At 43.6% G+C, this 22,388-nt stretch overlaps 1 protein-coding gene across 2 annotated transcripts in view; it reads left to right on the top strand.

Annotated features, from left to right (window-relative positions):
* Positions 1 to 22,388, top strand: part of CCDC66 (coiled-coil domain containing 66) — a 1,871,188-nt gene that overhangs the window by 1,167,846 nt on the left and 680,954 nt on the right. For both annotated transcript variants that reach the window (XM_044078704.1, XM_044078703.1), the window contains exon 13: positions 4,642 to 4,786. In XM_044078704.1, the coding sequence (XP_043934639.1) occupies positions 4,642 to 4,786 (145 nt within the window). The remainder of the gene's footprint in view (positions 1 to 4,641; positions 4,787 to 22,388) is intronic.

Below are 22,388 nucleotides of genomic sequence, written 5' to 3'. Positions count from 1 at the left end.
CTGCTCGAATGTCACACTACTGGGGGAAGGGATGTGAATTCAACATGTGTACCAATAATATTTTGTTTTACAGCACAATAAACCGCTCCCTTGCCTGATAAAAAGTGTTTATATATATATATATATATATATATATATATATATATATATATATATATATATATATATATATATTTTTTTTTTTTAGAAAGCCTGTGAGGAAACTATTACTCTGTTTTTGTTTTACTTGGATCGCTTGTCTGTGTAGTTAAAGGATTTTTTGACTGGAAACAGACTGCCTGCCTTGCTTGGATACTTTTGAATACTTAGTAATTCTGTACAGTTACATTTTTTTTTTTTTTTCACTTAAGACGGGTTTGTTCGCTACTTCTACTACTTTTGTCTGATCTGATTATTATACAGTGATTAACTAGAAATATATGGACTGAAAATCTTCAGCATAGAGAAGTTTCTTACACTGTTTTGTTTTTGGACCCACTACACTTGTTTATTGGGTTGTTTTGAGACTTCGGGGATACCACAGAGATTACTTTTTTTTTTTTTTTAATCTCAAGGATGCATATTTTTACATCCCCATCCATTCCCCTCTTCATGAGATTTTTACATTTCTCTGTCTCTTCTTACATTTTCAGTTCCCTGCTTTGCCCTTTGGCCTCTACTGTCTCAAGGGCATTCCCCAAATTCTGCAATCCTGTCATTTTTTTTGCAGGATTTGAGGAATTCAGATCTTTCCTTGTCTAGATGATGTGCTTATTCAAGCTCATTCCCCCAACACTCTGCTTCAGGATCAAAGTTTACTGTTCCCCATTACAGTGTCTGGGCTTGACCATAGACTTCCAGAAATCAGATCTGATGCCTTCCCAGGATCATATTTTTCTTGACTACAGACTTCCGACAATTCCCATGCTGGCATCTCTGCCTGCCCCCAAGGCTGTCTCTCTGATTGCCTTTTTCCAATCCCTTCGTTCTCTGTTATCTATCAACGCCAGGAAATTTCTCAGGGTGTTCTGGTTCATGGCTTCCACTATTCCCATGCTCCTCCTCACCAGGATCCATAAGAAGAAGCGTCAGTGGTACCTCAAATCAGTGCAGCTTCAACACTGCCATCCTCTGTCTCAAGCTTGAGCTTCAGTGGTGGATTTGTAAACTTTCACTCAACCTAGGCTTCCTTTTCAAGCTCCAGTTCCAACATGGAGCTCTTTACAGATGCTTCAGACAGGGGATGGGGTGCCTCTTTTGGCCTCCTAAGGGTTCAGGGTCTCTAGACTCCTCAGAGGTCAGATTACATCAGTATAAAGGAGATGAAGACTGCTTCTGGCTCTTCAGCCTTTTCCTTCCCTATTTCATCCCAGGCCCCTCACGTTCTCCACAGACAATACCACAGTGTTGTGATATGTCAACAAGCAAGGATGCGCAAGGTCTTATCTTCTTTGCAAACTAGCTCTTCAGGTGTGGGATCTAGCTATCCAGTATCAAGTGACTGTTCAGGCAGTTTATAGTTCCTCAGAACACAATCTAGTGGCAGACTTCTTGAGCAGGTCCAGCACACAAGGAAACAAATGGATGCTTCACAGAGATATGTTCCTGGATATTGTCCATTGGTGAAGTATTCCTCAGGCAGATTTTTTCCTGCATTCTGAACAGACAACTTTGTTTATTCTATTCAAGAGTCTCGAGTCCTCTGGCTTGGAAAGTGGTCAACCCTGTCTTTTCCTTGGAAGGGTATGTTTCTGTACACCTTCCCTCCTTTCCAGTTATCACAAATCTTGCTCAAGATCAGGCAGGAATCTCTCAAAATCTTGCTAGTGACTGTTTTGGCCCAGACAGCATTGTTTTCCCCTTCTTTCTCAATTTGCTAGGGGCAGTTAACACAAGTTACCACACTGAATAGATCTTCTCACCCTGAGGACATTTCAGGTTCTGCAGGAGGACAGGAAATCATACATGTCCAAATGAAGCAATTTTCTGTCTGATCTCTGCATCACCATCAGGATCCCCTATCTGTGGAGGATCCTCTGGTTCTCTTATTTGTGTGATCTGCTCCATGCTGGGTTGGCATATTCTTCAGTTAAAGCTTAACTGTCAGCAATTTCTGCTTGAATGCCTTTGACCCCCTCCTCTTGCGTCTAGATTTAAAGTCAAGCAGTTTCTTAAAGGCATCCTTCATATCAAACCCCCCCCCGCCAGAAACCTATTCTGTTTTCCTAGGATGTCAACCTGTACTTGAAAAATTGACTCAGGCTCATTTTGAGCCTGCTTAATTGGCTTCCTTACAACATTGTATTTGGAAGACTGTTCTCTTGGTTCTCACTAAAGCCAAGAGAATGTCTGAACTTCAGGCTCTCATGGCTATGGCTATTCCTCCTTATTTCGTTTTCCACAGAGACAGATTGTCTTTTCATATTTGTCCTTTTATGCCCAGGGTGGTCATAGAGTTGCCCCCAGGGTGGTCATAAAGTTGCCCCTTAGCTAGTCTGTTAATCTTCCTTCATTTTTTCCTTCTCCATAGTCTGCCAGTGAGAAGGTTCTTCACACCTTGGATTTGCTTGGACAGCTTAGATGTTATTTGGATGAAAGTAATGTTATTTGCAAATCTGTGCAGCTTTTTGTTTCCTTTCATCACTTGACTTTGGGTTTGGCTGTTTCTAAACAAACATCCTCCTCCTGGATTTCTAAGGCCATTTCATTCTGTTATTCTTTTCATGCAAAATGTCTTTCTTTGTCAGTAAAGGCACATTCTTCTAGGACATCTGTCTGCCCCAGTGCATTTTACAAGGGCCTGGATACCAATTCCATCCTTGAGGCTTCTACTTGGTCCTCTTTTCATGCTTTCACTAAGCATTACAAGTTGTTCCAGATCCAGGGTAGGCTTTGCCAGGGCTATCCTGCATAGGTTTGTTGAGGACTCATTTGTGCCTTCCTCATCCCAGCTTCCTCTTAAGTTGTTGTACTCTCCCTTAAGTAAAGAACACTACAACGGTGATATGGAAGGACCTAGTACAGTTGTGTAAAATCTTGTCATAACAGTAGATGTCCCTTTCTTCACTGTTGCAGTGTTCACTTCCTTCCCTCAAACCCCTCTCTTCTAGCTCTTGCTCCATAGTTTTCTTGGCTTCCTGACCAATGGAATTTTTTTCTCCTTTTGGATGCATATGTTCTCCTTGTCCCTAAGGGCATTCTGTTCCTCTTGGGGCTTTTTCATTTCGAAGTGTGTCATCTGTAAATCACATTTATGCCCTACACCTTGCTTGGGGAGCCTTACATGTGACATACGGTGCCATTAAGAACTAAAAGCTTTGGTATACTGGCCTGATGTTGGGCTATCCTTGGCAGGAGATCCCTTAGGTAGACTACTGCAAAAGTGAAGAGAAGGACATCTGCTCTTATAGTAAGATTGTACACAGCCATATTTTCTGTACTGTATCAGTCATTTAGTACATCAGAATGATGCAAACAATTGATAGTGCTTGCAGCCTTGAACAAGCAAAATTACTAAAACAGTTATTTACAAGTAGGAAACATTTTTGCACCACCCCCCCCCCCCCACAGTTGGAACATTAAATATACCAACTCTGAGATCACACAATGGGGGGCATTTCCCTTACCCCACTGTCTCCTCCTAATCTTGCCAAAATGTATATCACTACACCCCTTAGCAGTATAAACGAACAGATTATAACTGTTCTGTTACACTGCTGTACAGAAATGATCTGCACTTCATCAACATACTTCATTCATAGATGTTAAGTGCATTCGTTGGAATGAAGGAAAATGGATTTCAGTGATTGCAGATAGAAAAATTGACCATCACCCTATCCGTACTTGTACACCAGTTGTACTTTTTAATGGATTCATTACAAATAATTAACTAATTCTTAAAAAAAACACATTTTTAGTCGTCTAAGCACATCACCTTTCAAAGCTGACTTGCTTTTGCATTAGTTATTTATTTTACAGTAAATGGCTTACTTGTCCATTTTGTGGAGTTGTTCATTTGGACTCCCAAGCCACTAAAACATCAGCATCAGACTGCCAAAAGCAGTGGCTTAGCACAGACTACGTGAGTAAATTTTTCTTGAGTGCTGACTGACATTCTGTTTCTGAAACTCTGGCAGATGCTTGGTGCTAGTTAAATCTAGGTTCTCTGTGTTTTATGAATCTGGAACACAGTTTTGCTCAAAGTAGTACAAATTCAATACAAACCTGTGCATTTGTGTTAATATTTTTTTAAAATTCCTGTCATTTGATATTGTGTGATGCAGACATGACTGTTTTGGCAATTAAATCAAATGGAAGCAGCATAGCATAGAAGTTTTTGCAGGCTTGTTAACACTGCAATTACATTTTATATTTCAATGCCTGCAGTGGCAGTTCAGGGAATGGGAGTCTAGCACCTCTTAGCAACCTCCCAACAATGTTTCAACCATTCGGGCAGTCTTCAGAGAAGTGCAGCAAGTATCTTTCCTCTTCTGGTTATGCTGTACCCATTTATTACAGGCTTACATGCATCATGTTAGTGTTCATCCTGAACCTGACTTCAGCTTTTTGTTTTTTGTTCCACAAGTTTCACATTTCTGCATTTCTGAACAGGTTGTTTGTAATGGTACTTATGGAATTACGTTTTGTTTTTCAATTTTTAAGGAGCTGCAGACCCGTAAAATTAATGAGTTGTATCAAAGTGTGCAGCGAGCACAAGAACAGGCTGTGAAGCTGAAACAGGAACAGAGAATTAAGGAGCTATCACAAAAGGGGCATAACATTTCAAATCTTCAGTGGCGTCTTGGTGGTGAGTATGCTAAACAGCTTGCTTCTTGTATTTTGAGGATCTTCTGCAACAGCATTTCCAGCCGTGGAGTAACATCATAAAGGTTCTCCCATTATTTTCCCTGGCATCTGTTCACTGCAAATTTTTCATAATCATCATTATCATTATTTTTTGCTGCAATTGTTGAGTTGCTAATCACAAATATTGGTTTAAACTATTGAAAACTACTAATACAGTACTGTCTACAGGGAGGACACTGACATCTGTAGTCCAACATTTCCCACATGGCAGAATGATTGTAGCAACATTTATAGAACTATTGTTATACTTATAAATTGCATTTTCTGTAGTACTGTGTATAAGTGGGAATGTTGCCCTTTAACCATCCCTTTGAAAATGTTCAGGGGTTAAAGGGTTGCCAGCCTCATTGTAGGCACTTTTATGGAAAATAGTGTTTGCAAACAAGCAGACGTGCTTAATACTTACTATTGTATAATATTCATAACCCATAATGCATATAATTCTGCATTCTTAATAGATTCCTGGTGAAATATTGAGACCTGTAGTTGCAGGCCTTTAAATCACAACACTAAAATGCATAAAGGAGAATGTGTACTAAGTCCAGGGTTGAGGTACCTCAAAGGATCCCCCTTACTTTTACTTCAAGATACAATAGTCTTGTAGTAAGTGTGCGTGTCTGTGTATGTGTACAAATACACTCGCACATACATAGATACGTACACTCATGTGTGTGTGTGTATGTGTGTGTGTATATATATATATATATATATATATATATATATATATATACATACATATACACACACACACACACACACACACACACACACACACGTGTGTTTGTGTTAGTCACGGAGTATGTGGAGTCTTGCTTCTTTGAATGTGCAACTTTGCAAATTGAAACCATCACCCACAACCCATCAACACCAAGAAGAGAGTTTTGAATGCACCTAATACATATATATATATATATATATATATATATATATATATATATATATATATATATATATATAGATATAGATATAGATATAGATACACACACACCCTTTTTCTTGGACACTTGGTAGCCCTCACTTTCCAGCTGGGTGATCTGGAGTTTTGTTGAGTGTGCCTATGCTTTATGATTTACAGTTTCATAGAATGGTGACATGACATACACCCTGTCTTTTTTGTATAGGTGCACAGACAGATATACACTCATACATGTGTATATGCATGTGTGTGTTTGGGGGGACTGGTATATGTAAATAGCAGGGATATTGTAGTGCAATTCTCAGGTGTACCTTAAAGATAGTCCCCTTGTAAAAGATGATATTAGAGTGAATGTTGGCATCAGCTCAATGGACATGGGCTTCCTGAGGCAGTGTAACAATTGCCTTATGCACACTGACAACCACTTAATTCTTGAACAGATAAATATAGCATGTGAGAGATGTGGTTGCACATTGACACTAGAGACTAGACTCTCACATACAAACCCAAAAAGCAACAAATAAGTTGACAGCGACTCGCACACACTCACCACACCTGCAGAGGACCACACACATACAATGGATATAAAAAGTGTACATACCCCTGTTAAAATGCCAGGTTTTTGTGATATAAAAAATGAAACCACAATAAATCATTTCAAAACTTTTCCCACCTTTAATGTGACCTATAACCTGTACATTTCAATTGAAAGACAAACAAATTCTGTTAGGGGAAAAATATAATAAACGTACAATAAGCTGGTTGCATAAGTGTGCACACCCTTAAACTAATACTTTGCTGAAGCACCTTTTGATTTAATTACAACATTCAGTCTTCTTGAGTAGTAGTCTATCAACATGGCACATCTTGACTTGGCAATATTTGCCCACTCTTCCTTGCAAAAGCGCTCCAAATATGTCAGATTGTGAGGGCATCTCTTGTGCATAACCCTGTTCAGGTCACCCTCCCCAGGTTTTCTATTGGATTAAGGTCTGGGTTCTGGCTGGGACATTCCAAAACTTTAATTTTCTTCTGGTGAAGCCATTCTTTTGTTGATTTGGATGTATGCTTGAGGTCATTGTTGTGTTGAAAGATGAAATTCCTCTTCATCTTCAGCTTTCTAGCAGACACCTGAAGGTTTTTACCACCGGCCCCTAGAAAACCTGACAGGTACTACAGAGTACCTGATTCTCTCAAATTTCTCTTTAAGAATCCTATTGCGGATTCAGAGACCATTTCCAATGGACCTAAAGGTATTAAGGCTACTATAGCCAAAAACTCTACCCCTTCAGACAGGGATTCCAAAGCTTTAGACAGATGGGGTAAGAAGGTATATACCTCTGCAACTCTTGCCATCAGGGCATTGAATTGCCAGTTTCACATGTTGAAGTACCAGCAACATATTATGGAACTAATTAAACAAAAAAATGGTGTTACTTCCAGATTGTGCAGAAAATAAAGATTTACAAGAGTTAATGCATTCTGCAAACCAAGTTAGTAAGCATACTTTGCAATGTGGCTTTGATGTCCTAGAGGCATCTTGCAGGGCTGCAGTCACTGTTTCTGTACTGAGAAGGCATGCTTGGCTGAAGGAACAAACCTTGCCAGATCATGGCAAAACCAAATTCCTAGACACTGCTTTAAAGCAGGACCGTTAAAGCAGAAGAAGTTTTTAAAAAGATGGAAGAAAAAGCTAAATCTGTGCAAACTGTTGAGTTCTTACAAGTGCCGCTACCTAGATTCAGTAGGCATTGGCCTTTTAAAAACTGGTCCTTTCCAGTCCCTTCCAGGCCTACTCAGCCCAAATCCAGGGGAAACAGGCCACCCAGACTACAGTTTCAGGGTATGCAGAGATCTAAACAATGGAGTGCTCCCACCTCAAAAACAGAGAGTGGAAAACCGCCCCCTTATGGCAAAAGTTCACAATGACTTTTCAGTTATCCTTCCCAGCCCTGCCAAATTACTTGTGCCCCTAGGAGGAAAACTTGCCTTTCATGCAAAAAAATGGATGTCCATTACTCAGGACCGATGAGTCCTAAACATTGTATCCTAGGGGTACAGATTGTTCCACTCACTGCCAACCCCAGGTGGGTTTCCAGACCTTCCTCCAAACCAGTGGGCAGAAGCTCAAAAGCAGGTGCTTTCCCTGCTCAATATCAGAGCTATTCAACCTGTTCCAGTAGAACAAAGGGATCAGAGCTTCTACTCCAGACTTTTCCTGGTGCCCAGAAAAAAAGAGGGTTCTTGGTGCCCAATCCTGGATCTATCAATTCTCAACACCTTTCTGATGGTCCCAAAATGCAAGATGCTTACCCTGCTTCTCCCTATGCTAGCCAAGGATGCCTGGTTAGTCACTCTAGACTTAAAAGAAGCTTATCTTCACATCCCCATAAGGGAGTCATGCAGGAAATATCTATGCTTCAGGGCAGGCTCTATGCACTATCAGTTCTCTGCACTTCCCTTTGGCTTATCTACTGCACCCAGAGAATTCACAAAGTGCCTGGCTCCAGCCATTGCATATTGCAGGCAGAGAAATATCCAAATTTTCCCATACTTGGACGATTGCCTGATTCTGGCAGACAGTCAGGAATACCTGGCATTTGTAAAAACCCTTCTCATTTCATTGGGGTACACCATCAAAGAAAAGAAATCACAACTGGTGCCCAGTCAAAAGATTGTATTCTTGGGAGCAAACTTGGACACAACTTCCCAGATGACATTTCTCACTCCAGAAAAACAGGTCTATCTAACCAACTACTTCAAACAACTGGCCACCAGAACCCAGCTATCTGCAAGGAAAATACTGCAAGCCCTAGGGTTCATGGCCTCATGTATTCTGCTAATTCCATATGCAAGACTGCATATGAGGAAACATCAGTGGTACTTAAAAACTCTTTGGTACCAACATTCTCAGGACCTGGAAGCAATCATTCCAGTCATACCTTGTCTAAGGTTAGAGTTCCTGTGGTGGGCAGAAGCATGTAACCACAACAAGGGACTGCCTTTCACTCTACCCCTTGCCGCCCAAACCCTGACTACAGATGCATCAGACTATGCATGGGAGGCTCACATGTCAAGCAAATGCATTCAGGGCCACTGGAGCCCAGGCCAAATTGTCCTGCACATCAATCAAAAAGAGATGCTACCTGTACAGAATGCTCTGATAGCCTTCAAATACCAAATCCTTCCAGGACAGCTACTGATAAAAACAGACAACACCACAGTTGTGTTACATAAGCAAGCAGGGGGAAACCCATTCTTACCCACTCTACAGGTTGGCCATGGCCCTGTGGAACACAGCCTTGAGCAACCAAGTGCATCTACAAGCTCAAATCCTGCCAGGCAAACAAAATTCACTGCCAGACGACTTAAGCAGAAATCTCCTAGACCCACACGAGTGGAAATTGGAGCCCAACACCTTCAACCTTCTAGTCCAGAGGTGGGGGACACCGGAGGTGGACCTCTTTGCCTCCCCCCGAGAACCACCAGTTGAGCAAATTCTGCACCAGAAACCCTCACAACATGGACTGGAAGGTGGATGCCCTATCCTTCTAATGGGAAAACCTCTCAATTTATGCCTTCCCCCCTCTGCCCGTCCTCTCAAAAGTACTACTCAAGATCAAACAGGACAGGCCAAGGGCAATTCTTATTGCCCCAGACTGGCCATGCCAGCACTGGTACCCACTCTTGTGCAGTCTGTCAACAGTGCCACCTTCACCAGACTCCTACCCTGCTGTTTCAGCAGGAGGGACAGATTTTGCATCCCCAGTTGCAAACCCTAAACCTTGCCCGGCGTATCCCCTGAATACACCACCAGCAACCCTCAGCAAACAGGTGCTGGATGTCATTCTTGAAGCCAGAAGGCCTAGTACTAGGAAATCATGTGCTGAAAAGTGGAAAAGATAGTTCTTGAAATCAGTCTCAAGGAAAGGACACAGCAGTGGCCTCCTTACCTCTAATCCTGGATTTACCTAGCAAAGCTACTCCACAGAGGCCTATCCTTCTCCTCCATTAAGATTCATGCCTCTGCCATCTCAGCTCATTACATTACTGAGCTGCCTCTATTTTCTCACCCTCTTAAACAGTTCCTGAGAGGGGCTAACAACCTAAGCCCCCTAGGAGTGCACCAACCCCTGCCTGGGACATTAACTTTGTACTGGAAAAGCTTACGCTTCTCCCTTTTGAACCAGCTGCTTCAGCAGAGTTAAAATTCCTCTCTTGGAAAACAGCCTTGCTTTTAGCCATAACTTCAGCAGGAAGAGTGTCTGAGTTACAGGAGCTAATGGCTGTAGAACCCTTAAATGTTAAGTTGTCATTCTCGCCTTCATTCTTGCTGGATGGTTCGGAGCCGATCCTCGGCTCCGACTCGGCCTATACTATAGCTCGAGAGCTATTTTTACCGGCTCGAGGCAGCCCTATATCCCACAATACCATGCGCTAACTCCCCAGATCTCGTTTGCCGCTTCGCTGCGAGGTTGCCTTTTTTACCGGCTCAGGTCAGTAAAGGAATTTTCAACAAAGTTTCTATGTTTTTGAGGTAGTTTATTAGGTTATTTTCCCTACTTTTGTTTCCTATCAATATTATACTTAATAGTGTTTGTTTCGTAAGCCCTACCCACCCCTGTAGTTAACTTTTATAATCAGGCCTACAGGCTTTAGTTTTTCTGTTTACTCACCCCTGTGTGTGTGTGTTGTTGTTTTAGTCAGCCCCCTCATCTCCCCCTTGTGTGTAAGTGAGTGTGTGTGCTGATTGAGTGACTGTCTTAGGGCAATGTCCAAAGACGTTGAGGTCTTGGGATTCAAGAAGTGTGACTCGTGCTGTCAGAAAATGTCTCTGACAGACAGTCACACTTCTTGTGTCTATTGCTTGGGGCCTTTACACCTGCAGGACTCTTGTTCCGTTTGTCACGGATTTAGTTCAAGAGTCCTGCAGAAAAGGTGTAACAAGCTTATTCTAAGGGGCTTGTTAAAGCCTGATGACTCCCCGTCCAAGTCTGGCTCGGGGAAGTCATCAAAAACCACCAAACCCTCGGCTCCAGCTTCTGAGCCGAGGGCTGGTGTTGTCGAGACGGCTCCGACCTCGGTTCCTGCTGGCTCCGAGGTGAGCAAAGTGGGTTCCGCTTCGAAACCATCATCGGAGCTGACCCCAGCGTGCAAGCGCTCTAGGTCCCCTTCTTTAGAGTCCGTCAGATTGGCTCCGAGGTCCCCCCTCCTATTGGAGCGGAGTCATAGGACTCATTCATCAAGGTCTTCCAGGCTCTCCAATTACGACATCGAGAGGGTGGTCAGTAGACTCATAAAATCTCAGGCGCTGGCCCAAATGCTTCAGAGCCCATCTCACCAGACTGTGGCTCCTTCGATACAGTTATCCATTCCTCCTCCGACTCATCTCTCGTGTTCGGAGCCGGAGTTCGTCGGAACCGTGACCTTGCCCATGTCGGAGCCGATACCCCCTCCTTCGGCTCCAGTGTCGTCGGCTCCGACCTCTTTATTGGTTCCGTCCATGGAGAGGTCCGGGCACCAGGACTCCATTGTCGGCTCCGAGGGGGCGAGTGGCATCGGACCCTTGTCCGACCCTGCTCTCCCTCTCGGATCTTCGGCTCTGGTTAGTTCGGCCCCGACATCATTCTCGGAGCCTTCTCTGTCGGTTCCGGGGGCGGTTCCGGCCTCTTCGGAGCCGGGGCTACCTTTGGTGTCTGATAGGGGAGCCTTCGAGGTGATGAGGAGTGTGCTGGACCCAGTATCCACTCCAAGGTTAAGTTCTGCCGCTCCTCCCTCTGTAGTGCCTGTTACGGTCTCTGGCCACCCTCCTATACCCAACAGCAGAGATCCAAAGCGTAAGGTACCCACTTTGGGTGTCTCTTCCTCTTCCGAGGGTTCCCCTGAAGTTTCAGGGGAACCCCCTAGGAAAAGAAAGTGCAAGAGGAAGCACATAGACTCCCCCGAGTCTGTCACGTCGGACACTGACTTGGATGAGTCGGAGGGTTCCCCCAGATCCCCCTCTGAGGATGTCTCCTTTTCAGACATCCTGGAGATCCTAAGACAGAGGGGTAATTGGTCCACTCTCAAACCTTCGGAGGACGAGTCAGTTTACCTTGACGCCTTTGGATCTCGCTCTTCCACCTCTTGGGTGTCTCCCCCTTTCGACCCACTAATATAGGTAGTGGCTAGAAAGGCGTGGGCAGCTCCTGATTCAATGGAACCTACCCCTAGGAGGCCTTCTAAATTTATTTCTGCACCAGATGACAAATCCTCTCTCACCAAAGGTGTTTCAGTTGATGCTATGGTGGTAGCAGCAGCCACTAAGAAGGAATTAGCTGATCCTTCTGTACCTGTTCATCCTCCTAACAAAGAGTCCAGGACCATGGACAGGTATGGCAAGCGGACCTTTGCTTCAGCGACATTTTCTATGCGATCACTGAACTATTTATGTCATTTCACCCGCCTTCAGAGAGACTTGCTCACAGAACTGGGTGAAACGGTACAGGATCCTTCTGCTGCGGGGTTTAAGGACAAAATAAACTCTCAGCTGGCTACCCTGAACTCCATTGTTAACTCCTCCATGCAGCTAATCTCTTATGCAGCCGATGGAGCGAGTAGGGCCGCTGGCACAGGCATTACATTGAGACGCCATGCTTGGATGCGACTCTGTAACTTTGCCGACCCCTTCAAGGCGTCCTTCACCAACACTCCCTTTGACGGTTCGGAATTATTCGGGCCTCAGGTGAAGAATACCCTCACCAGATGCGAGCAAGATGGTAAGACTCTCTCTGCCGTGGGAGTCCGTTTTTCCACGCCTTCTAGACCTTATCCTAAAGGACAGAGGGGTGGAAAGATGTGGTTCCGCAAACCACAGGGAGTCGCCTGCCGCGTGGTGAATTTCCCCTAGAGGCAGAGGGAGAATAATAACAGACGCGCCCAGGGGCAGAGGGGGTCCACAAAACCAGGGTTCCAGGGAATCTTTCCCTGACCAACCCTTTCAGCATCCCTGAGAAGCTCCCCGACTGTCCGCCTTCGGAGGCAGTCTGGGGAAGATTATTTCTGTACCCGGAAGCCTGGCAATCCATCACCCAAGACACATGGGTACAGAAGATCATATCCGAGGGTTACAAAATTCCTTTCACTTTCCCTCCGGTACAACCGCCAAAACCCCTACCAGACGTACCACCCGCACAAAGGGGTCAGGCTCATCTAGAAATAAAAAAGCTGTTAAACAAAAGAGTCATCCAGGCAGTCCCAGCAGATCAGCTAGGATCCGGAATCTACTCCAGATTCTTTTTGGTACCAAAAAAGACAGGAGATTGGAGACCCATTTTGGACCTCAGCAGGTTAAACAACTATGTATTAAAGACAAAATTTCGGATGGTAACACTGCAATCCATTCTACCCTTTTTGGGCAGAGACAACTGGATGTGCTCGTTAGACCTCCAGGACGTACTACCACATAAAAATACACAGGCGCTCCAGGAGGTTTCTCCGCTCGGCTGGGAGTCAGTCATTTTCAATTCAGGGCCCTGCCCTTTGGTCTCACCACAGCCCCCGGTGTTCACCAAATGTTTGGCAGTGGTCACGGCTCACCTGAGACAAAAAGGATTCCAGGTGTTTCCATACTTAGACGACTGGCTCATTTCCGCTACCACCAAACAGGATCTCATAATGGCCAGGGATTATACTATCCATCTTTGCAACAGCCTGGGTATTTCTATAAATTTTGCAAAGTCCTCCTTGTTGCCTTGTCAATGTATAAACTTTATAGGCCGTCTTAATCACCACAGAAATGTCTGCAACATTACCACCTCAGAGAGTGACAGACATAAGGCGGAATGTTCAGCTTCTGTTTCAGCCCAGCAGAGTCCAAGTCAAGCTAGTATTGAAAGTGTTGGGCCTCATGGCGGCGATTCTTCTACTTCCATTAGCCCGCTTCCACATGAGACTCCTTCAGTGGATGCTGTTTTCTCAGTGGTCCTTTCAACAGCTGCCAATGACCCACAACATTTTGATAACACCATCTTGCAAGAAACATCTCTCCTGGTGGATGGTTTCCCCTCAGCTTTTTCAGGGCAGACCCTTTGTTCTCCCCCCTCCAGTTGCCACTGTCACAACGGATGCCTCCCTGATCGGGTGGGGGGGGGGCATTATCAGGGCAGGACGGTCCAGGGCACTTGGCAACAGTCAGAATGCCACCTGCACATAAATGTCCTAGAGATGAGGGCAGTGTTTTTGACGTTGCAGGCCCTTCAGAGCTCTCTTCCCACTGGGACTATAGCAATTCAAACGGACAATATGTCTGTGGTGTGGTACATAAACAAGCAGGGCGGAACAAGGTCCTACCCCCACTGTCGAGAAGCACTCCGACTTTGGCAATGGGCGATTTCATCTCAACGGTTTCTGATAGCAACGCACATCCCCGGGAAGTCCAACGTCATAGCAGACAGATTGAGCAGAACTATCCTCATGCCTCACTAGTGGTCTCTAAATCAAGCGGTAGTAGACAGAATTTTTCAGAAGTGGGGCCAGCCTTGCTGTGACCTTTTCGCAACTCTGCAAAACAGCAAGTGCCTCGACTTCTTCACACTTTTTCCTCTACCAGGCCAGCCCCTCAGAGACGCTCTTGTTCACGTTTGGCCCCGGGGTCTTCTTTATGCCTTTCCACCCTTTCCATTGATCCTGCAACTAATTCAGAAAGCAACCGCATTGAGATCCAAAATGATCCTCACCTCGACAAGTTTGGTTCCAGTTCCTGCACAAATACCTACTGGAACAGCCTTGGCATCTGGAACCCCTTCCGGATCTGTTGACCCACCTCACGGGCAAGCTGCATCAGTCTCTACATTCCATCAACCTCACAGCTTGGTTGCTCCACTTCCAGCCATAGCCAGACTTCCCCTTATTTCTCCTCCTGTTCGTGATATCATTCTGGCTTCCCATAAGTCCAATACTAGGAAGACTTATGCGAGTAAATGGAAGCGTTTTTCACACTGGGCACAAACTAGATCCTTAGATCCTTTCCATGCACCCATTCATGAGGTTCTAGACTTTCTGGTGGAACTTTTTCATTCGGGGTCATCATCGGCCACTATCAGGGTACAATTAGCGGCCATTGCTAATTTTCATGTTGGACTCTCAGAAACAAATATTATGTCCCACAAACTCTGTAAAGCCTTTCTCAAGGGCATCTTGTTGCTCAGACCTCCAGTCAAAGATCCACCCCCACAATGGGATTTGAATTTAGTTCTAACTTCACTAATTCTACCCCCTTTTGAACCGGCAGCTTCTTGCTCCCTCAAACTTCTTTCTTGGAAAATGCTGTTTTTAGTAGCTATAACATCTGCCAGAAGGGTATCGGAACTTCAAGCCTTGTCTGTCCATCCTCCCTATTTGGTTTTTCATAAAGATAGGGTAACTCTCAGAACAAACCCTTCCTTCCTACCAAAAGTGTTATTGAAAGCAAATCTAAACCACTCCATTGATTTGCCTGTCTTTTTCCCAGACTATACCAACAGGGCTGAACAAAAATTACATTCATTAGATGTTCATCGCCAATTACGGTATTACCTAGACAGGACAAAACAATTCAGAAAGTCAGACCAGCTCTTCCTCTCTTATGCTGCAGGCAAGAAAGGGCTTCCAGTATTGAAAGTTACTCTTTCCAGATGGCTGACATCTATTATTACCTTGATCTATGAGTTGAGACACAGGCAACTACCCTCTAGGCCTAAAGCTCATTCAACCAGGGCACTATCAACTTCAACGGCTTTTCAAGCAAGGTTACCACTAGATGCCATTTGTGCAGCAGCTACATGGACGTCCAAACATACCTTTATTGCCCATTACAAGCTTGATCTAGCCTCCAGAAATAGAGCTGATTTTGGTTCCACTGTACTCAGGAGTCTGTTCCATTGAGCCACCCAGGACTAAGATGCTAGGGACACTGTCCCATCCAGCAAGAATGAAGGTGAGAATGACAACTTAACATTAAGAAGTTATGTCTTACCATAACGCTCCATGTTAGTTGTCTTCTTCTCGCCTTCTTTCTTGCGTCCCTCCCTCCTGCCCCCTAGCCTGGATAGACTCGAGGTTCTGAGTCCTTCCTTTTCTGGAGATACAATATGTTGCGTCTTTCATGGTATCCTTAGTGTTACTAGCAGGTAACCTGTACTCGTAAGGATTATAATATTATTATAATAATATTACTTTTTATACTATGTCTTAGCTTCCAAACGAGATCTGGGGAGTTAGCGCATGGTATTGTGGGATATAGGGCTGCCTCAAGCCGGTAAAAATAGCTCTCGAACTATAGTATAGGTCGAGTTGGAGCCGAGGATCGGCTCCGAACCATCCAGCAAGAAAGAAGGCGAGAAGAAGACAACTAACATGGAACGTTATGGTAAGACATAACTTCTTATTATTTTCCATGCTGACAGGGTTTTCCTCAGGACTAACTTGTCCTTTATGCCTAAAGTGGTGTCCAATGTGGCTCTAAACCAATCCATCCATTTCCCAATCTTCTTTCCTAATCCTCAGAATAAAGGGGAAAGGATCCTGCACTCCTTGGATGTGCACAGACAGCTCAGGTTCTACCTTGACAGGACTAAACCTTTCAGAAAATCTGACCAGCTGCTAGTCAGCTTTGCCACAGGGGCAGAGGGCAAGGCGTTTCAAAACAATTTTCAAATGGATAGCACACTGCATCCATTTCTGCTACAAGCACCATGGAGAATCTACCACACAGGGGATCAGACCACATTCCACTAGGGCTACTTCCACCTCTACAGCATTTCTCAGGAGAGTCCCTACCAGGGACATTCTGGAAGCTGCAACCTGGAGTTCTGTGCACACCCTCACCAAGCATTACCACTTACCTGTTTTCTCTAAATCCAGAGCTGGATTTGCTACAGCAGTCTTACAAGGCCTGCTTGCCAGCCCTAACACTTCTTGACTGCCTCCACCCTTCCTCAGCTTTGGGAATCAACCCAAGTGTGATGACTGCAACAGTGAAACACGAAGAACATAGTACAGTTGTGTACACTTACCTTAAATGTAGATGTTAGAGTGTATTCAATGTTGCAGTCTTGGTTTTAATCCCTCCAGCCCCCTGGTTTTCTCTATCCTTTCTATCTCTCCTCTCTATGGCCTTTTTTTATGGTAGTGGTATTTACTTTTTACTGGTGGTGTTCCCCACCATATACTAGCTTCCTGTTTGGGGGCTCCTGACATCTGGGGCAAGAAAAACTGATGTAGTGGCATTGGCTGCCTGTTTTAAACCCCTGATGACCTGATGTCATGGAAGAAGCAACAGCATCCCACACAGAAATCCTAAGACTCTAGTATCCAGGCCAATTGAGGGCTACTTACAGGCAGATAACCCAAGTGTGATTACTGCAACAGTTAATACACTCGGTGTACACAACTGTATTTTCTTTTGGTGATGTGAAGTATTGTTTTTGTGCCAAATGTACCCTTTGGAATTGTGGCCAAAAAGTTCAGCCTTGGTCTCAGACCATAACACATTTTTCCATATGCTTTTGGGAGACTTGATGTATTGTTTTGCAAATTTTAGCCGGGCCTGGATGTTTTTCTCTGTATGAGAAGGCTTCTGTCTTGCAACCCTACCCCATAGCCTTGACATACTGAGGAGACTGTTGTCACGTAGTACACAACCAGTACTTGCCAGAAATTCTTGCATCTCCTTCAATGTTGCTGTAGGTGTCTTGGCAGCCTCCCTGACCAGTTTTTGTCTTGTCTTTTCCTCAATTTTGGAGGGACGTCCAGTTCTTTGCAACATCACTGTTGTCCCATATTTTCTCCACTTTTTGATGACTGTCATTACTGTGTTCCATGGTATATCCAGTGCTGTGGAAATTTTTTTGTACCTTCTCCTGACCAATACCTTTCAACAATGAGATTCCTTTGATGCTTTGTAAGCGGTCTGAGAATCATAGCTTTTGCAGTAGCAGGCAACTGAGTAAATGTCAGGAAAAACCTACTAGGACAGCTGAACTTTGTTTGGGGTTAATCAAAGTCTCTTTGATGGCAGGTGTAGACCTAAGAAGACTGAATGCTGTAATTAAATCAAAAGGTGTTTCAACAATGTATTAATTTAAGGGTGTGCATAATTATGCAACCAGCTTATTGTACATTTATTTTTTATATCTTTTCCCCCTAACAGATTTGTCGTTTTTCAATTGAATTGTGCACATCAAAGGGGGGAAAAGTTTTGAAATTATTTATTGTGGTCTCATTTTTTTATATCACAAAAAAACTGGCATTTTAACAGGGGTGTCTACACTTTTTATATCTACTGTATAGAACCACACATCTCAAAGGCCTCTCAGGTGCAGGCCTCAGAAACTCCCCATGCACACAAAGACAATTCCCATCACAACACAAAGCCATATCTCATTGTGTCACAGCTACCAAGCCCATAAGGTGAAACACTCCACACCCCAATTTTCTGCTCATAGGAGACTCCATTGTAAGACACACTGGTGTCCCTCTTACCAGGCTGGATAAGGGAAGGTTACAGTTACTTGCCTGTCGGGGTCCAGGATTCGTTAGATTACACAAGCATTCAGGTCACTTATCCCCAAGTATCAGTATGACTCAGTCATAGTCCATGTCTGTATGAATGACCTGAGATATACCTCCTTGGACAATATGAAGAGAGACATGATTGAGCTCTCAGAATGTGTCACAGGCAGGTATGAGCCTAGCACTGAGCAGCATTTTTACCATCTCCAAGGATGATGCCACAATACCAGCATAAAATGACTGACTTCAACAATTGGCTTAGCTACTGGTGTCATTCCAAAGTTGTCCAGTACTTGTCAGTCTGGAAGGACATGGTTGACAGGCCACGCTGGTTTACCAAGGATGGTCTTCACCTATCACCTCTAGACTTTTGGATATTGGCCAAAGCATTATCCATTCCTATAGTGCCTTTTGTAGGCATTGCCAAACAGACAAGCATTCCATAATAACAAAAGCTACTCAGGAAAAGTTAAATATGTTACAGCTTAATGCTAAGAGTCTCAATGGAAACTGCACTCCCTGGAAGCTCTCCTCACCTTGGAGAATGCTGACATCTGTGCAGTTACTGAAACATGGTTCAAAGTCACTGAAAGTATTCCAGCGGTGCACGAGTATAACACCTTTCATACATTCCAACCACCCACTAAACATGAAAAAGCAAAAGACAGAGGTGTGTGTATATATATAGGTGTGTGCGTATGTATGTATGTGTGTGTATATATATATATATATATATATATATATATATATATATATATATAGGATAAACACGTCAAGGCTGGTCAAACAACATGACATGCTTGAGCTACTCCATATTCAACTAACCATGGGAAAAATCCATTACCGTAGTCTTGCTAGCTACATGTTCCCCACCACAAACCAGGAAACCCATACATCATACCTGAAGTTACTACAGTCACTCACCATCCAGCCCAGTACCATACTAATGGGTGATTTTAACTAACTCTCCATTAATTGGGAGGCATACATGACCACTAACATGCAGGTTCAAAGATTTCTTGACTTTGTAAATTCATGTGCCTTGGAGTAACTAGTATGCACTCCTGCTAGGAGAACAAATATCCTAGATCTGGCACTTACAAATATGGAAGAGTGCTGCATCCACCATAGTGTGATGTCCTCACTGGTAAGATCAGATCACAAAGCTGTCTCCCTTGAAATAAAGTTAACTAGTCCCCCCACCTAACCCCAAAAATTTAGGAACTTCTCTAAGGTAAATTACCCCCTTTTAATGGATGGCATAGCTAGTTTCCAAGATCCCTTAAATGCAGAAAATACAGAAATGTATGCAGAGGCATACACAAAAACCCTGTACAACCATATAAACAACTGCATAGAAATGGCAGTACCAGTCCAAAATAAACCTGGACCAAACCACAAAAACAAGACAACTTGGTTGACCCCTGGTATTAATAGGTTGTACAACAAAAGAAAGAAACTCCTGTTGAAAAGTAAGAAGGAATGTGCACAGCAGAGCAAAACGTCCCTCATTAGTCTAAACAGGTGAATCAGGGAACTAGACAAGCCTCTGAAATCAGACTTTGAGGTAAACAGCCTCAAAAGCCAAGGATAACCATAAGGCATTTTTCAGTTATGCCCGCAGTCTTCAAGGGTAACACCCAACAGTGTGCAAAATTAGTTGTAGATGGCATCACTTATACTCAGCCAGAAGATGTAGCAAATCTGTTGGCTGACAAATTCAGCTCAAATTTCACCTCGCCATCACCCCAAGTTCTCCCCCAAAAAATACCTTCCATCACTCTACCGCCAGTCACCACCAAAGAACAGGTTGCCACTACAATCTCTACAGCTAAAAACAGCCTCAATGGGGCTTGACAATATGCCAAATTGCCTCTTAAACAGCTTAAATCAGGACTTATCTGGCCCATTAGGCTCTCGATTTAACCACAGCCTCCTAGAGTGGAGGACAGCAAGTCATTCCTCTGCATTAAGGGGAACCATCTACTGACCAGAGAAATTACAGACCAAGAAGTTTGATTAGTCTTATGTGAGGCCATGGAAATAATAATCATAGACCTGATAAGTAACGACATAGGAAACCTCCACAGACTGGAGCCGACCCAGTTCGGCTTTGTCAAGGGCAGATCACGCCTACTGAATTTGGTGGATTTCCTTGAGAATGTCACCAAGGCCATGGATGAGGATAAAACAGTCCATACTGCCTACCTCGATCTGGCCATGGCATTTGACAATTCCTCACTCGGTATTATAAGTAAACTCATAAAACGGAGCATAAATCTCTACATCACCAGGTAGATTGCCACTTTGCTCATGGACAGGACACATGTAGTTAGTGAGTGAATCCAGATCCAGCAAGAGAACAGTTATTAGAGGTGTGCCACGGGCCTCAGTGCTGGGACCACTCCTATTCAGAATATACTTCTGTGAAGTTAAGGCTAATGTGGAAGACCTCTGGACAACAAAGTTTGATGATAACTGCAAGCCGAGGGCAATCATTGAATCTCCCAGTGATGTAGATATTCTTCAGGAGGGTCTAGAGCAGACAGTGACTGGTGCCAGAACCATGGCCTAAAACAAAATGTTAAAAAGTGTTATCATACTCTTTGGGAAGTCAAATAACCTGCAAATTACAACATCAATAGCACACCCTTAAGAGTAGACTCAGGTGAGAGATCTAGGTACACAGATAGATAATAGTTTGAACTTTCACTGCCATGTGTCCACAGTGGTGAGGAAGTCCCTGTATGTGGTACAACTTATAAGTAAAGATATGGCATCCAGATCCAAGGAAATTATAGTCCCGCTGTACTCAGCCCTCATTAGACCAATAATCAAGCATATGCCATTTGGCATGCACTTGACTAGCTGATATCTGGTATCTTGAAAAAGCTCAGCATCAGGCTGAGCGAAAGCGCTTGAGGAGATTGTTGTTTGTTATTAAAGCAAGAAAGTTTTATGTAAGTTGCAGCCTTTCATTTTCTGCCTTGCGGAAGAAGGAATATCAGCATTTCATCAACTTTTTATTCTGGGCTTCCAGAGCCAGCTTCCAGGTTGTGGATCTGCTTTGCTTTATTGGTGCCTTTTACTTGTTCTTGGTTTTCTGTTTATGCACTTGACTAGGCACTTAGCAGCATGAGTTATCTTGGAGGTCCCTCACAAATAATATACATGGTATAAACAACATGTCCTGTGTGAGTAGACTAAAAGCTCTCTCCCTTTACTCCATCTCCTACTGACCTATGCCTGACCTACAAGACACTCACAAATAAAACCCTGATGGAGCTGCTACACATCCGCAAGTCAAACAGCACTAGAGTCATTCAATCTAGGGATTGACTCAAACAAAACATGCAGAAGAGATAGATACATGTCTCAGAGATTGCTCCCTTCTTTGTAACAGGCGTACTACTCACATTAAGCAGAGCCCTTCCTTGGCTCTCTTTAAATGCAGTTTAGATTAATGGATGGAGAATCGCAAATTCATACCTGGGGTAGTGCCTAAGTCCATTATGGACACTGGAAATCTGTAAGATACTCAATGCATAGGCACAAATCCATGCCATCCTCTTGCCCCTAGGAGCCATATATTGGATAAGCTATTAAGCAGTTAGCCTAGTAATAGTCTATGTACCTATGCATGTAGGACTCGAGTATGGGTTTTGCAATTCTTTTAAGGAGTCCTCTTAACAGTTCACAGAGCTGTAGTGTCACACTATGTGAAGCATTCCAGCAGTAGTGTGTACTTGCTTGGAAACTTTGATGTAGTTAATAATTAAAAAAATGTATAGGAAAAATTTTCCAGCATAGATCTGTAACCTGCTTCTAAAACTGTTGTAATGGTTTCTCTTGTAATTCCTTTGACAACACTTTTCCAAGCCTATATTTTTACGGACTTTAGTCTTCCTTTGTTCCTACTAAGAGCTGTTTGTACCCTGATTAGCAAATTAGCCTCACTATTAAGCTGTATTTGCTGAGATATATGTATATATGTGTGTGTGTGTGTATATATATATATATATATATATATATATATATATATATATATATATACATATGTATATATGTGTGTGTGTGTGTGTGTGTGTGTGTGTGT

Source organism: Protopterus annectens, chromosome 7.part1 (assembly GCF_019279795.1).
Source record: "Protopterus annectens isolate FY-2018-M chromosome 7.part1, PAN1.0, whole genome shotgun sequence".
NCBI classification, from domain to species: Eukaryota; Metazoa; Chordata; order Ceratodontiformes; family Protopteridae; genus Protopterus; species Protopterus annectens.
Note: the sequence above shows the minus strand (reverse complement) of the source record. Positions and strands in the feature narration are given on the sequence as shown.